The sequence below is a fragment of the Lampetra planeri genome, chromosome 1 (genome assembly GCF_965212315.1).
Source record: "Lampetra planeri chromosome 1, kcLamPlan1.2.h2, whole genome shotgun sequence".
NCBI lineage: Eukaryota > Metazoa > Chordata > Hyperoartia > Petromyzontiformes > Petromyzontidae > Lampetra > Lampetra planeri.
Window position 1 is genome coordinate 16,265,144 of NC_136107.1, and position 16,865 is coordinate 16,282,008.

Below are 16,865 nucleotides of genomic sequence, written 5' to 3' on the forward strand. Positions count from 1 at the left end.
TTTTTCATTCCCATCATACAGAAAGCAAAATGGAAACGGAAATAAAAATTGGTAACAGACTATCAGTGCTCACATAGTCTGCTGACTGGGAAACGAAATCTGCTTTTAATTTCAATTCTAAAATAACACTAAAATTACTGTGTATAGACCCCATGATAGTTTAGTCCATTTGGGTTTTAAAAAGAAAATCACAATGTTTTTCCTAGTTTATTGGAGTGCTTAGTTAAGTTGAGTCGCACAGCTAAAAACTCAACAATGTGTTAGTATACATTTCTGGAATAAAGCCACAGTGAGTTGTGGAATACAGGATCTACAAAACCCCATCCCCTTATCACTGCAGATTTAGGAGTTCAAGTGTAATTACGACCATTTTTAAATCCTTTATTAAATCCTTTATATTAAGTTCACTTGTTTGCTTGCCTGCGCGCTTACGACCGTGCAAATCTTTCGGTCGTTTTTTAACCCACTTCCCGTGATCCAATCGAGCTGACATTTTGCACACAGACTCGTTGTGCGTGACAATTTATTTTCGTGAAAAAATGTTTCCAAAATTTTCCACTTTTTATGAAAAAAGAAATTAATATTTTATTTAAAATTCCAATGTGATAAAAATGAAACTCTTACTCAAGAAAAACAGAAATGAATAATAAAATAAAACCGATGCCACGCATATATAAAGGATTTATAGTGAAAAACTTTGTTTTTACGGGTTAATTTTTTTGTCAATCTCATGTTGGATGAAGGCTTCTCCACAGTGTTGGCCATGGAGGTCGTGTGGCCACGCTTTACTATGCTGGTGATTTTATGAACGGGTGCCCAGGACCAGTTTAGATATAATTTGCCAATGTTATCCGTGGCTAAGAAACAACTTAGGTCACCAGTTTTATATCTCACTGTGCCAATACTCCAACCGGTTGATATTTTACTCAAGTAATTTTGCATGCAAAGTTAGTAAACGTTGAATTATATACACTGTAAAGTGTATATAGTTCGCACTCACATTATACTCGACACATTTCAAATTGATTTATTTACATTTCCGTTACAAAACATACAATTTTAAACATCTAAACAGACGTCAGATGTACTTAACATTGAGTTGAATAATTTTACATTTTCAAAACATGGAAAAAATAAAACACGTTTAATCAATATAATCTTAACGTACGATTTCAAAGTGTTGTTTACCAATTTTTTTAAATTAATATGCAATCTATAGTATTATCTATATTGTTCTTTTAAATCACCATGTGTATGCATTTTAAATTGCAGTACTATCAAAAGTACAGTATACTATAATCGGAATGATAATGCTGAATAAATGCTGTCTTATTCCTACATTTCAGTGTACAGGACAGTCTGTTATTTTACATTTTGTCTATTTGATTTTATTTTACAGTGGAGTATTTTTGCTTGATCATCTTCAATAATGTACAAAATTCGAAAGCACGATAGTTAAATGATCACCATCAGGTAAAAAGTGCTGTCCACTCAATTTGTATTTAATACAATACAAAACATATCATTGAAATGTACTGATGCCTTTTATGAGCCCCTTTTTATTCTGCTACACAGACATGTGTTTCTTTGCAAAGTAGTGTTCCTTTGCATGGGTTATAACTTGGTCTGTTTGTCAGTTTCAGCAGCGATTGGCTTGAAGTCGTCCAGAGAAATGATGCTTCCCTTTTCTTCCTTTTCTTTGTTTTTGAGGTTGCTTGGGTCCACGTACACGTAGAAGTACGCCATTATTGAGAATATGATGAACACCGCAAACAGCAGGCAGGCAAACAGGATGAACTCCACCCACTAAGTGACACAAAAGTATTGCATTCGCATTTTACTTCTCAAACGTAAACTGTTGGTTAAATAAAACAAATAACTTTCATAGTGAAATGCCACACAGCATCACGTGTCGTTACGAACTTAATATGTGTTGTTCAAATGTTGGACATCTAATGGGCATCTGTTAAAAAATTGCTTTATAACTCATCGGATTTCTGACAGTATAAAAAAATCTGATTATGATTCTGTTGGTACAATATGCACATTTTAAGTAACACTGCTGCGCATGTTTTTTGCGGATGTGTTGTATAGTTACGCTCTCTGATGTCTTTTCAGGTAAAAGCTATCGGTACATGGAGTGAAACGGTGCAGTATTGTTTACCAGCAACTGCACGAACAATTTGCTTTTTTATGCAACATTATGTTGTACATTAGCTTAGGCATTCTGACATTTTTCTGCAAAATAAACCTACCTGCTCCATATTTGCACCCTCAGCCACAATCAGTACAATGACGTTTCCAAACGCCACTGTGAGAAGCCAACCTGCCTGCAGCACCGACTTCATGCTGGTCGGTGCCTGGTTTGCACAAGAGTGTGTATTTGTTAATGTAGTATTCGTACATGCAAAACACACAAACGTAAAATATACTCAAACATTGCAGACCCTGAAGCCCAACAGCTTAGATAGTTTCTTTTTGCTAAATATTCCGCATGTGAAGAGTAGTTGTCGTGAAGCAAAACATTGTTACCACATGGCAATAACTAAAACGTTATACTGTATGTACAAACATATGCACATGATTTTTTTTTTTACATTAACAGTTGAGTAGAGTATATTGGATATGCAGTCATGATCTTAAAACTCAAATGCATATTGAAGACAAACATGTTACACACAGTAATATGGTGCGTAACAACATCTGGTGGACCATTGGTGTGCATGGTAAATGAAAATTGTAACTTACCTGCGAGTATGAAAACTCCAGCCCAGTAACTGAAAACATTACTTCTGCAGCTGTGAGCAGGACATACTGGGGAACCTGCAAAGCTAAGTTTATGGAGTTTTCTGGCAAATCCTGTATCTTTAGGATACCGAATTCATCCTTGGTAAAACAAAAAAAACAAGAAATGGAATGTAAGATTCCAAATTAATATATGACTACACATATCCTACGCATTTTTTACCTTCTGCAATGTTTTGGAAATCTGAAGACTATATTTTGATTCCCCATAATGTTCCACAATAACGACAATGATATGTAAAATCTTAAAGTCAAAAGTGAAAATAATTTTCTGCTCAAATAGCTTTCAGGTGAAAGCTATTTGAGCAGAGTCTATCCATCGGACTAACCATCGTTGATTTCCCCACAAAGTAGTACCTACTTTATTCACTCAGGAGGGATGATGGACTAAGTCAACCCCCAATCAAGATTTGAACTTGCAACCTTCCAATCAAGAGCTGCATACTCATCCACAGAGTAACCTAGTCGGATTATAATATGGATGTTTTATTTTAAAGCTGAAATGTTACGGATATTTTTTAAAGTACAGAACTTTATACAGAAGTATTAACATATCTATATGCTCCTATGTGCTTTGGTTTTTCTTAGTCAAGCTTGGAAAGGAACATGGTGTCTCAATGTATTTTTTCTTGTAACGTGTAAAGGATTGTATTCATATACACCACGTTACAGAGTTGTGTTTCAAGACCTTACCGGGTTCAAAAGGATTGTGTAGGCAGCCCCGAAATCCAAAAAAACCTCTCCTAAAAAAATGCCTTCTGACATGATTTTATGGCTGAAAATGCAAACGATATACATTTTATACATGTTTTCTTTACATATCTTAATTGTCATCCTAATCTCCAAAAAACACGTAATTTCATGCCACAAAATATATAATAAAAACAAAGTTCCGTATAAATACCATACAGAACTTTAATGATTACAGCAAATCATGCTGATCCAAATACATATGTAATGACAGTAGAGCCTACATGCACTGTGAGTGGACTAGTGGCCATGGGTGGTCATAACAGGGGAGTCAGCCAACAGTGCGAATGCACTAGTGGCCAGGGGAGGTAATGACAGGGGTATCAGTTGTGAGTGCGAAGGGACTGGTGGCCATGGGATTGATCGAGAAGGGAGCGTGGTCAGGTGACGACAGAGGTCGGGAGAGTCTGCCGGTGGAGCGAGCGTCCAGTCAGCGAGAATGATCGAGAATGATCAAGAAGGGAGATGCGCAGGAGACTCGTGGCTGTTGCAGTGGGGTTTCCGCCTGATGTGAAGTGAACGTGTCTTCAATAAAGTGCCATCTCAGGAGAAGTGTGTTAAGTCATTACACGTACTATAAAATGAATTGGCTTGATTTAAAAGTACATTATCAGTACAGTACGACAATGTATTATAATTTACATTTTTTAACTTGTCTCTTTTATAATGTACACATGTTTCTCTGTCCAATTACCTCATTCAAAAGTTGTAATTCTCAATGGCAAGCTTCCCCATGTAACATTTTGTATTTGAACAGAAGAAGGCTGTTAAACTTGGAATGGCATACCCTGACTGGGTAGTAGGGGTCACAAGGAAAGGGATTTGCAAAACCCTGCTCTACAGTTTACTATATCATATTTATACAGGAATCCAAATGCTTATGCAAATTGATAAGTAGTAGTTTTTGAATATAGAATTCATTTTAAAACTGTACTCTGTGTGTACAAGTGAAAAAAGTAGGCTACTTACTTTCCACGAAATACCAGCTGGTAGTCTGTAAAATTATAGTCTCCACTCACATTAACTGTACTGTAAGTTCCAATATTAACAGTTTTAATTTCGCTGTTCCCACCAACAAATCTGAACATAGGTAAAACAAAATCACAGAATACAATGAGAAATTGGATCAGAAATATGGAATAGATTACAATGCAGCGGACTGGGGAAGTGAGAGCCATGGGTGGGGCTAATGCTATTCCACAAATGTAAAGTAGGGAAAAATACAATTCTGTCTTCTGTGTGGTGGTGCTGTAGCCGAGGGGATAGGACAGCTTAGTCCAACGGCCAAACGATGGTTTAAATCTCCACCAAAAATTCCATTTATCTTGTATGCATCACTTGTTATTAAATATCTGCACTGAGAAACTACGAGAACTCCTCATATCCACGGTAATATGGGGGACCCATATTGTGGATCCTATTATCTGCATGGTTATCTGCAACGTGTTACTCTTAGGATGACTTTTTTGCGCGACTCATCTGTGACAAAAATAACAGATAATAAGATGCCATTCTGCAAAGACTTATGGGAAGTCATGGATTACCACGAATAGAAATAGGGCCATGGATAAAAGGAAGTCTGTAATGAAAACATCTTAATACGCAATTATGTTAATTACCTTTAACTTTTATTTGATTTTTATGCACTATTACATTATTTTAACATATAATAATATTAGTTTTTATTGCCAACATACAGTCCCAGGGTTCTACCCATAGTGGGATTAAAGTTTGAAAAGGGAAATAATGTCTCAGGGCCCTTTATGGCTGGCTGTGTTCCAATACAGGAGTTTCTTTTTTGTTTCAGAAAAGCAGAGAGTGTATATGAAATGTAATTATTAGCTTTTTGCCGAGTGCATACCGGTTTATATTCAGTAGTGCTGTTCTTAACGTTTATTTAAAAAATATTGCTACATTACATACTATGATGTGCAAACCACAGAGACGAACACGTGGTTTTACCTCACTGCTGCCATGCCTTCTTCAGGTTTTGAGACTAAATCATTTTCCTGGAAAATACAGCATAATACATAATTACATTAAAAAAACATTTCTAATTCATGTCCTCCAGTATAGGTTCTGGTTGTAATATGTATATACCATTGTGTAGTATATGAAGGCATAAATTTCCCACCTGTTTACATTGAAGGCGTAGCTCATCTGGGATTTCATAAAATATTACAGTCATTGACTCCCTCTCTTCAGCATTAAAGGGACAGGTGAACTCTGTGCCATCTCGAAATGCCACTATTTCAAACGGTTTTCTCGCCACAATGTTGAACGATTTGTGCACAGAAGCCTGTAAAAACACAGTGTAAATATCTTTGCATAAAAAATACAGTACAGTACTGCATAGTATTTTCATTCCTTGGGTCACACTATTGCCACATACTGTAACTGTCTACATTTTAAATTCTTATTTCACGCAATTAAAATTTTGTATTAAGATTATATTCTTGTCACATTTTTATAGGACAATATATTTCAGTCAATGTAAATTTACCTCTGTTTTTCTGGATGTATACCAATCATCTAAAAGTACTGTATACCTGTACTGTGATTTAATCATTAAAATGTCGTCTTCATTCCATATACAGCTCTATACAGTATTGTAGTTGGTTTTGTTATTCAAACATTTAAATAAAACAGCATACCACATACAGAAAATTATTTAATACTCATTAATGTGCTGTACTGGTATTTAATTTTGTAATATTACAATATAGCCACGTATGTTTGACAAAGCAAACGATGTGGATTCCAAAAATTGCGAGGCTGTACACAGCATCTGTACAATAATTTGGAAATTCAAACACAAAATGTACGTCCAAAAACAAGGCATACCGACATATTCGCCACGTCAAACTCATAATTCTCAAACTGGATGTTCAGTGGATGAGCTCCGGCGTTGATGACTCTCAAGCTGAATTCTCCCGATGATGGGAAATCGGGCAGTGTTTTCTAATTGAAAGGAAATGGCAGTGTATTAATTACATCATTACGATAGTACAGAGATCATATTGTATGTTTTCAGGAGAGGGCAGTGTGGTAAAATGTATTGTATACAGTAGATACACCCCATCTGCATCAACCCCACTGACCAGCACGGTGAAGTATGGTCAAATATCACCCATGACTTACAGTGTGGGAAGGCCCTCATCCAGCAGTGGATTGTGGATTAAGAAAGTGATTTACATATATAATTGTTCTTTATTTACAGTATTCGGAAATTCCACACCGAGTCCGAATATTTTTTTCTGAAATGTCACACTTGAAACAATTTTGGCTTCAAGTGTATTTCATTAAGGACAATGTAAAGTATTGGAAATGTAATGAATCAATGCTGCTAAAATAGTGTACTCCAAGATGGCCTTGGAGATGATGAGTTGTTTAAAACAAATGTTTTACATGAAGAGACAAATATATGAAGAGACATTGACTGTTCATCTATTTTGGTAATATATACAGTAACGTACTGTACTCTACGCGCAAAACTAAAAATATTCCCTAATCCAGTAAAGAAGATATTGTAAATGCAAAACTATGGTATTTGCATAAATTGCACATTACAGGAGAACTCTTATCCATAACCCTATTACCTGCAAGTCCTATTATCCACAGGAGCTGTAGGATCCGCAAAAATTACAGTTACCCGTGGCACTATTTATCCTATTACTGGTGGATAATAGCACCTGCGATATTGGCCCGACAGCATCACAACAGATAAGCAGGGAGATCATGTACCTATATTTAACTCGATACCAAGTACTCTACATTGTACTATAAATTGTAAAATTGGATTTCTATGTATGACAATGGGTAGCAGTTTGTGTGATTTGTGCGGCTGTAGATGGCATACATCAATTTCCAATTGCACCAGTGCTGCTGCCACAAACGCAAGAGCTGCCAGGATCATACCCACTGCCATCCTGCGAAGCGGACTGTAAAGGTAGAAACACATACTTTTTAAAATGGGAAATTTACTTTTTTAACATCAGCTATTGAAAATGTACACAAATTACAACCTGCTATATTTTTGTGCCATGATCCCTGACATTAATGCCTTGTTAATTTTTGGTTGGGATGATGTCTTGGTGTAATGCTTAACACAATGGAATTGCAATTCAAAGGTTGTCGTTTCGTTCTCCCTCAGTGGTTGAAATAGTCAGGTTTTCTTTAAATCTCCCACCTCTGTACACCCAGCAGTATAATTTGTTATACCACAGTTATCTGATTGGCATGTCACATGGGGTAAAGTGGGGGGAGGGAATCCCACCTCTTCTGAGATATCTGACCAGCATGAAAGTATGCCAAATGCCCTCTAGAGTGGTTCTTTAGAGCTCCTGTTGGAAGGCCTTCTGCCAACAGTGGTGTGAGTCTGTTTAACACGTAGGCTTTCACGACCAATATTATCCATAAGAGGTTTTTGGGTTAGATCGCGTAATATAAACGTGTCGTTAAACCCGCCACCACCTGACAGAGCCATTTAGTAAGTTTAGGTAATTAATATATCCATTGTGAGCCAATCAGGTGCAAAGGCATCACATATATCCCTCTATTTAAGACCGAAGTAGGAAAATGTCTCCACAACTCTGGCTGTTCGCCTGATGATGCTGGTTGTAACTACTGGCAAAACGTCGTACTCGAATTGTACATTTTGTCCATTTTACGCTCCAACACACCGATGTGCTAAACTAGTTATGAATTGGGATGTTTTGTTTACGTGACAAACCTTACTAATTAGCTGTGTCGGGTTTATATTTACACGATTTAACCCAAAAACGTTTTTTATGGATAGTGGTGTGAGTAACAACATGGTTACTTTGTGACATATACTGTAGTGCATACATTGAAAGCACTATAAATCAGGTCGATGGGGCATTTCAAACTTCACTTTGGCAAGTTATCATATAACGGATGACCAAGGTTTTCAGTTGTTTGTGCTGCACTGTATTTCACTCACCTAAAGTTGATGCCACACTTCTTGATGAGTGGATAAATCGCAACGTCAAAGATTGGGATGAGCACAAGAATTAGGATGGGATTTATTGTCTGAGGAAGAAGGTAATGAACATTACAAAATAAAAATGTAGTTCAAACTTAAAATGTAGTTCAAAATGTAAAATTAACATAAAATCAACATACCTAAATAACAAATACGTTATTTATTTAAGAAAGTTGAAAAACAAACCTGCATTTGATCAGGCTTCAGAACAAAGGCACCCTGAAAGTAAAATAAAGTACATTGAATGAATATGCAGGACTAAACTATTTCATATGGGCATATATGTAAACATATCAAGTGCCAACTAATGCATAGGTATCCTTTGTGTGTGAAATGGTTTCACGCCATAAAAACAATTTGCATTGTCTTCTTTCGTGACATTCACGTAAAATGCATATACTGCAACTATCCTCCTTTATTTCAAGTTATTTTGGGAATCTAAAAATGCAGGTTGATGAACGTGTAAATGTCCAAATGTAAAATGTATTTGTGCTAATAAATGATGTTATCTGATACCACGTGATAACACTTTGGTGGAATAGCGTGAAAGTGACGGCATATGAGTAGCATCCCTTCAGGTTTTTGGTTCAACCAAAAATTCTGGTCATGTTAAATTTCGTATCTATGCCTGATTTTAGGATTTCCCTACTACATGTACACAACATGTTCGTGCTAAGTCATATTGTATCGTCAGTATTGAGTAAATGCAGTGATTTTTTTTTATTCTTACAAAGTCTCCAGTCATGGTTGTTGCTTGCAGAGTCCATCTTGAACCCTAAGATGAAATTATAAATCACAGGGTTTTTAGTTGTTTCACTGATAAGTAACCACAGTGGTGAAATTAATATTCTCGAAAATGAACACACATTTAACAATAACATAACACATTTGTCAATAAGACTGCCCTAAAGAGGGAATAAATACAAAAGGTAACGTTTTTGGCAGAGGCCCTTCTTTGTCCAATAATGTCTGTGTTTCACCATCTTGAAACATCAGGGATGAAGCAGCTTAATTCCATTTATTTTAATGGAAGTTACAACAGAGTCTTATGAATGTGTTTTCTTTTTCATGACATTTTGTGGCACTAGATTTTTTTGTATTTACAGAATGTTAATTGAGCAAACAATTATATGTACGGTACTTGATAGTTGGGTCACCCTCACCTGCTGATCAAAAAGGGCCCAGAACATTGGCAGCGGGATGTATAAGAAAAGGACCCTGAGTACCATCTTGACTTCCATGATAAGATCCTCCTACACGCAAAAAGTTACATGCATTGTATTTTATTTAATCACAAGGAGGAAATGGCACTTAATCCAAATACATTTCTCCAGAATAATTTGTTTCAACAATGCAAACCATTCAGGGCTGAGTTATTTACATTGTAGTTTCCTTTTGCCCAGTCCAACCAGTGGTCTCGCTTGGGAAACTGCTTGCCCCGGTGATTCCAGCGATTCTTGATTGCAAACTGTACCGGAAACAATTAATATTAAGAGCCTTTTATGTGAAGACATGTTTTTGTAAATATTTTACCATTCAATTTCCACTTTTTTTTGTGAAAGAGAAATTTCAAATATATGAAAAACATTATGGTTGGCTTTGTATAAGTACTGTAGCTTAAAGCAGTATTTGACCTTTGCTTAAATGAAAGCGTATTTAATGTTTATTGTTGTATACATCTATATATCTAAAATGGGGAATTCGAAAGAACTTGAAGGTGGAATGAACAAGATAACACAGGTGGACTGATGGAGTGGAAGAGACACTAGAAATTGAGAGTTGGTAAAAGATAATCGGCAAAAGAAGAAGGACCCCATTACAAATGTGTGGATGCAGCATCCTCTATAAAGGGGATGGATGAGATGTGATGTTGTTTCAAACATCAATTCATAAAAAAACTGGAAAAGTGAGTTAAAAATATAATGTAATAATGTACCTATTCAAGATGTGTGCATATTTAACTTTGGAGCATCATTTTTAAACAAATATACTTTGTGAAGCATTGACGCAGTCATCCGTGTTCAACTCCCGACAACGGCAAATATTGTCGGCGAGTGATATCTGAACTATTTCGTGCGTGCGCCCACCCCCCCCATCTCCAACTCACACGGACCAGCGTGGTGACATATGCTAAAACAACCCCAATGACATACACTGCATGGGGAAGCTTGTTTCCAGCAGTGGCTGGACAAAGGGCTGTGAATTATATATTTTAAAAATCATATGAAGTAGATACATTATATGTATTATGTCAGAAATGTGGCAAAGAGCGAGTTTGATACCTGCCGTTTAATAAGGTGAATTTCTAAAGCAGTATTCTACGAGAAGCATATTCTTTGCGTTTGTAACAAGTCATTTTTACACTACGAAACAGTATTTTGCATTCCGGTTTTGAATGTGATTATAACATTGCATGGTGACTCACCCCAATGCAGTTGCTCACGTTGACCAATACATTCCCCTCTGGTGGATTCTTTGTGTAGGTGCTGCTCCCCCCAATAAAGACAACTGAAATGAAAGTGTAGTGCAGCATTTGCCATTAATATATACTTAAAGCATGAACATGTATTGAAGAGGACTTCTTCACACAGTTGTTTTTGTGTATAATATAATCTTACCAATACAGTAATGCATTATTGAGAATACATTTTATATAATAGCATAATATTAACTTTTTTATACGTATAAAAACATTGGCTATTAGAATTGTTTGGAATAAAACGGCAATGCTTTAAAATGTTCAGGTTTACCGAGAGCAACCACCATGAGAATGGCAGGTACGCCAAATGCCAGAGCATAGCAGTCCGCTCCAAAACACTGCACATCGTCTGTTCAAACACAAATGTGAATTACATCTTTTTAAAACATGGGAATACCTCTTGGACAATATAGACGTAGGGAAAAAATTATAAATACAAACGACTGGAACTATTACCACAGCAACATTAGTATATCACAGCAGTAGTACTGACCCCATGATAAATGTGATAGCAATATGTACATTTAAAACCCGAATTCAGTACAATTATTTTAAGAACATTGTGACGTTATATTAATGCAACAAGAGTTTGTTCGCTATACACTTATCTGTTTTTACATTTGTTCTGTTAGCAAAATAAATACCACTTCCTTTCATAATGTCACCTTTCTCGATATACATGTGTTATTCATAGCTGTATTTGGTTTAAGAACCAGCAATAGAAATATCAATGAGTCTTTATATTTTTATATATGTTTATAAAATATATATACTTTTTCAAGTATTCTTTTAAATAATTGTTTTCATCAATTAAAAATTTTAATGTGAAGTAAAACAATGTAAAACGAATACCACTCTACTGTCTCGCGTTGAACATATTGATCAGTCATTCTTTTTTTAGACATCGTTCTTAAAATATTACTCTTAGGTAGATAACATATAAAATCTAATTATGGTGTATACACAATGTTACCAACGAACTTTAAAACAAGGTATTGCAAACTGTTTCCAAGTTACCTCGCAGTATAGGAGTGACAAAGGTTGAAATGAGGCTGCCAGCATTGATGGACAAATAGAAAATGGAGAAAAACTTTCCTCTCTCATGATCCTGTAAACAACACACACGGCACACACACATTCACAGTCAATAAACAGATCAAAAGCTAAGGAGGCAATGTTTATTCTGGTTCTTTCTAGTTTGTAAAGACAAATACCATCTCTCCTATAATTACACGTAATTATGCATACATACCATTTAATAATAACTGTGCAAATCCTCAGACAAGAGGGGAGGGGGGCGACAAATTATTTCACAATTTGATGGCACGAGATAAATGAACAAAACAAATGTCACATTTGATTCTTAATACGTGATATATTGATAATTATATTACATAATACCTATACACATGTCTACATAGGTGGCTATAATTAAAGCAAATCTCACCATGCCTGGTTGGAACTGATCTCCACCAAAAGCTGCCACGCAGGGTTTGATGCCTCCGGTGCCCAGAGCAATGAGTCCTAGCCCGACCATTGCCAAGACCCTATCAAACAGCATCCACATTGTTATATATATTTTTATGTTCACATCACTATTAAGATTACATTCTAATATTTTTCAGACAAGCTTCTGTGGCCATCTGGAATGCTTTTCCTTCTGATATTAGGAAGCCACTGGAATAATGTAATTTTACATCTATATTGAAAACTAATTTCTTTAGAACTGCTTTTTGTGCTTAGTTTGTTGTCCTTTCCCGCACCTCTGATTAGCACGGTTGACTACGTAGGGTGCGAAATAAGTTCAACATACAATATTTTATACAGAAATAAGCACGAATTACTCACACATGAACAGTGTGCCCTCCGACATCAGGTAGAGCACCAATGGACTTCACAACATGGCCCAGCACGTAGACTATGGACAGATAGATGATGGTTCTGAAACAGAATCACCAAGTGAGTCAACGTGCTCAAAACATTGACCAGAGTGGATTCAAGTCTAATGTCATCCCCACATACTCGTAAAGTCAAATACCCTTAAATGGACAGCCACATTCGTTGTTATATGACAGCAGTGGATTGATCATGGCTGATAACGATCCTGTAGCATGTGATAGCATTTTGCATATTTAAAATAATTTAGATTTGTGAAAAGTTTAACAAGGCAACACATTACAGTATTACATACAAATCCGTAAAAAATTTAACTGATAAAAACTAATTAAAAGCGGTGGTATATTGTACAGTGTAGAGTACTAAAACACATCTTGACTTACAGCTTTCGTGACTGCAGGAATTCAAATTCTTTGGGTCTTTCGGTAAAGTCACGTAGATAGGTTCAAATACATGTTTTATTGTTAATTTGAACCTATCTACGTGACTTTACCAAAAGACCCAAATAATACGAAAACATAGCAAGTGAATAAATCAATGGCGGTGTGGGTAGGTTGTATGCTAGCAGGCGACAGGTTACACGATCCCATCGGACTGCAGTATTGACCTTATGATTTATAACGTGTGTCAAACAGACATCAAATGACTATTGAGTGATCCTCGTCTCCATCGGCAGTGCTGAACCAGTGGAGGAAATATAAATATTGAATAGCAGGGGCCAGTGTTTATTGCCACAGCATTATTATTATCATCATTAAATCCTAGGCTGAGTTGATACCCAAATAAAATTTCAACACACAACCATCTGATTGTGAGTCAGGCACTATGCCACTGCGAAAAGCCAGATATTATATTACGTAGCGTACATACTTGAGGAGGCCTTCATCCAGCGGTGGATACATTTTCGATGAAGATGATTATCTACTATAATAGAACATCATTATTAGCCTTGATCAGTCCACGACTGGATGAAGGCCTCCTTGCGCCGTTGCATACTATAACGTCATATATACAATGGGATTTGAAATCTGACAGTGTGTCCCCTTACTTAAATTTCCCCAACCAGGAATCAGCAATGATGGCCCCGAGTACGGGTGTGAAGTAGCAGAGTCCGCTGAAGGCATGGTAGACAGACGTGGCTGTGTTGTTATTCCAGTGCAGGAAATAACGGAAGTACAGCACCAGCACAGCTAGAATAAAAATAAAATGTTACATTGCATATGCGATGAACACACACTCTTCAAAATCGGTGCATGGCAGCCTAACCGCTGCTTTTTTGTGTTAATACAATTTAAAGTCTGATACTCAAATCAAATGTTTATTCTTGAGAAAAACATGAGAAGATTTCACAAAGGTTATAAAAAGCAATTTTAACATGAACAACAATTAGCAAAATAAATTGAAGTAATGTACTGTGGAACGTAATACATTTTTTTCAGATTTTGCTGCAATACCTTTCATGCCATAGTAGGAGAAACGCTCGCAGAACTCATTAACGACAATGAAGGCAATGCTGACGGGGTAGTTGGAGCCGCAGAATGTCTAAGAAATGAGAACACCGCGTTGAATTTTTTTATCGTGCAAAATGTAGTGTCATTTATATGCTTTATATGCTTTGTATATAGAGTATACAATATAAGATGCCGTGGCACATTGGTCAACCCACTGTGCTCCTTGGCCACCTGAGTTTGCTTCCCAGCTACGGCTAACATCAGTGGTGAGTGATATCTGAACCTGTTTTTTTCCCCCCGTACCTTTTCACCAACATGCAATGACCAGCGTGGGTAAATATGGTCAAATGACCCTCCTCATGACTGACATCCATTATTTGGTTGCCAAAGGGCTAGAGAATAATACTCATTAACATTAGTATAAAATATATCAAGAGTACCGTGTGCAGTGCGGTACGCTACATATTCAGTGTTTAGTACACGACACTTACATTATATCGTACATCCACAATTATGTAGCGTGCGCATCTTAAAATAGTTTCACACATCGATTGTATTGAACGGATGGACAAGTTTAGCGTAGCATTATCCGTGCACTTGAATAAACCACACGCAAAGAACCACTTACCTTGACCCTCTTCTTGGGGACAGAACTCTTTCCATCTTCCATCGCTAATGTTTAGAAACAAAACATAAATTTATATTTTTTACATGTAAATGATACACATCAATGTATTGCAATAGGAAATGAGATATTTAGCATTGTATTTGTTTACCTATGTCCATGTTCTCTTTTTCCAGTTTTGCCATATTTGCTGAGGCAGTCTCCGAAGTTCTGCAGTTTACAAACCGCTGCAGTCTCTTTAAATCCTGCGCTTACAAACGTTTATTATCATGCTATAAATCAATTAAGTTCTCTTGAGGCTGGGTATGGTCGTCGTGACCTTTGCACAAAGTTAATATTTTTTTAAAGTTTACCAACAGGTCTCCTGAAAAACTTTGACCCACCTTAATTCCACACACGAGTACAACCGACAGGACCTTTGTACTGAATGAAATTGCTCGCCAGTCACGAGAGGATTTTGAAAAATATTAACACTTTGACAATAAAACTTTGGTATGTTTAAGTGTGAGAATGCTTTCAAATGAAACGACCAACTCAAAATGGTATTCGCAACAGTGTTGGTCTAAATAAGCAAAAGCAATATCTTCAGGCACACTAAAACTCTCTGCTTGGTTTATATATGTGGAAGACACATTCGTGGTCTGGCCACACGGCAAAGATACCCTTAACGAATTTCTAAATAATCTCAACTCGCAAAACCCGTCCATCCAGTTTACCATGAAAGTTGAAGTTGACAGAACTCTCCCATTACTGGATATTCTGCTCGGGCGTGATCGAAATGGTAAGATAATCCACAGCGTTCACTGAAACAAAATGCACACTGAGGCCAATCTGAATGCAGTCACACCATCACCCCACACATAAATCCTCTCTCATCAAAACGCTAAGAAAGTGTCAGATGGTGATAGTCTGAGAAGTGAAATTAAACATGTTAAAGAAGTGCTGCAATTGAACGGTTACAATGATACACAAATCAACAGGGCACTAAATGCTAAAACCAAATAAAATAACACAATCGTTGAAACTGACCAAGTAATTAAAACTATTAAAATACCGTACATTGTGGGAGTAACTGATAAACTAGCTAGATATTTGGAAAAACAGAACATCCGAGTCAGATATGCCACGGTACATAAAATACAGACATTAATATCTGGTACTAAAGATCTATTGCCGAAGCTATCAACATAATGTGTGTACCGGATTAATTGCTGTTGTGGAAACAACAGCAATTAATGTTGGACAGACAGGACGGATGATCAGCACGAGACTAAAAGAACAGCAAAGGCATATTAAAACACAACTGTCGGCATTGGCAGAACAAGCGTGCCAACAAGGACACTCAATTGATTTTGATAATGCTGAAATTCTGTGCAAAACTAGTTATGCCTGGTCAAGACTAATTAGAGAATCTATAAAAATTGATAGAAATAAATGTAATCGTTCAGAAAGCTGGGGATTTTCACCAATTTAAATAAAACCACGAATGCAGGTGGTTTAGAATGTAGTTTCATATTGACACTTATTATTAACCGTGGGAGATAGTGCGTGGCAAGTGTAAATGGAAGACAGATGGAACCCAATATTATAGGATACCAAAGAATAACTGTTTTTAAACAATCCATAAACCCCTTTGGTGTACTCATACTGCTGTTTAACCAGCAGTATGAGTACACAAACATTAATCCATCCTCCGCAGAATCCACGTCCCCCTATGCAACAAAGTTAATTCGCCCAGAGTCCTAAATAATAGGCTCCTCCAGCGCTCATTGCTTGCCCTGACACTTTTAAACGTCTACACATGCCTGCTTTAGCTTCCAGGAAATGTTCATAAGCAGACGACCTGACCCTATG

The 16,865-nt window shown here is 36.6% G+C and overlaps 1 protein-coding gene across 1 annotated transcript; it reads right to left on the reverse strand.

The window, feature by feature from the left end:
- Positions 1-1,011: 1,011 nt before the first annotated feature.
- On the reverse strand, positions 1,012-15,297 carry LOC144719032 (solute carrier family 15 member 2-like). The gene is made up of 23 exons (XM_078594769.1): positions 15,163-15,297; positions 15,015-15,058; positions 14,390-14,477; positions 13,984-14,125; positions 12,888-12,980; positions 12,487-12,586; positions 12,057-12,147; positions 11,311-11,388; positions 10,986-11,068; positions 9,942-10,028; positions 9,724-9,813; positions 9,291-9,335; positions 8,747-8,779; positions 8,519-8,607; positions 7,415-7,496; positions 6,400-6,516; positions 5,690-5,854; positions 5,518-5,564; positions 4,525-4,635; positions 3,499-3,580; positions 2,749-2,886; positions 2,256-2,360; positions 1,012-1,806 (listed from the first exon to the last, which is right to left on the reverse strand). The coding sequence occupies exons 1-23, from the start codon at positions 15,194-15,196 to the stop codon at positions 1,615-1,617; spliced, it is 2,136 nt and encodes a 711-aa protein (XP_078450895.1). The 5' UTR covers positions 15,197-15,297; the 3' UTR covers positions 1,012-1,614.
- Between the last annotated feature and the right edge of the window lie 1,568 nt (positions 15,298-16,865).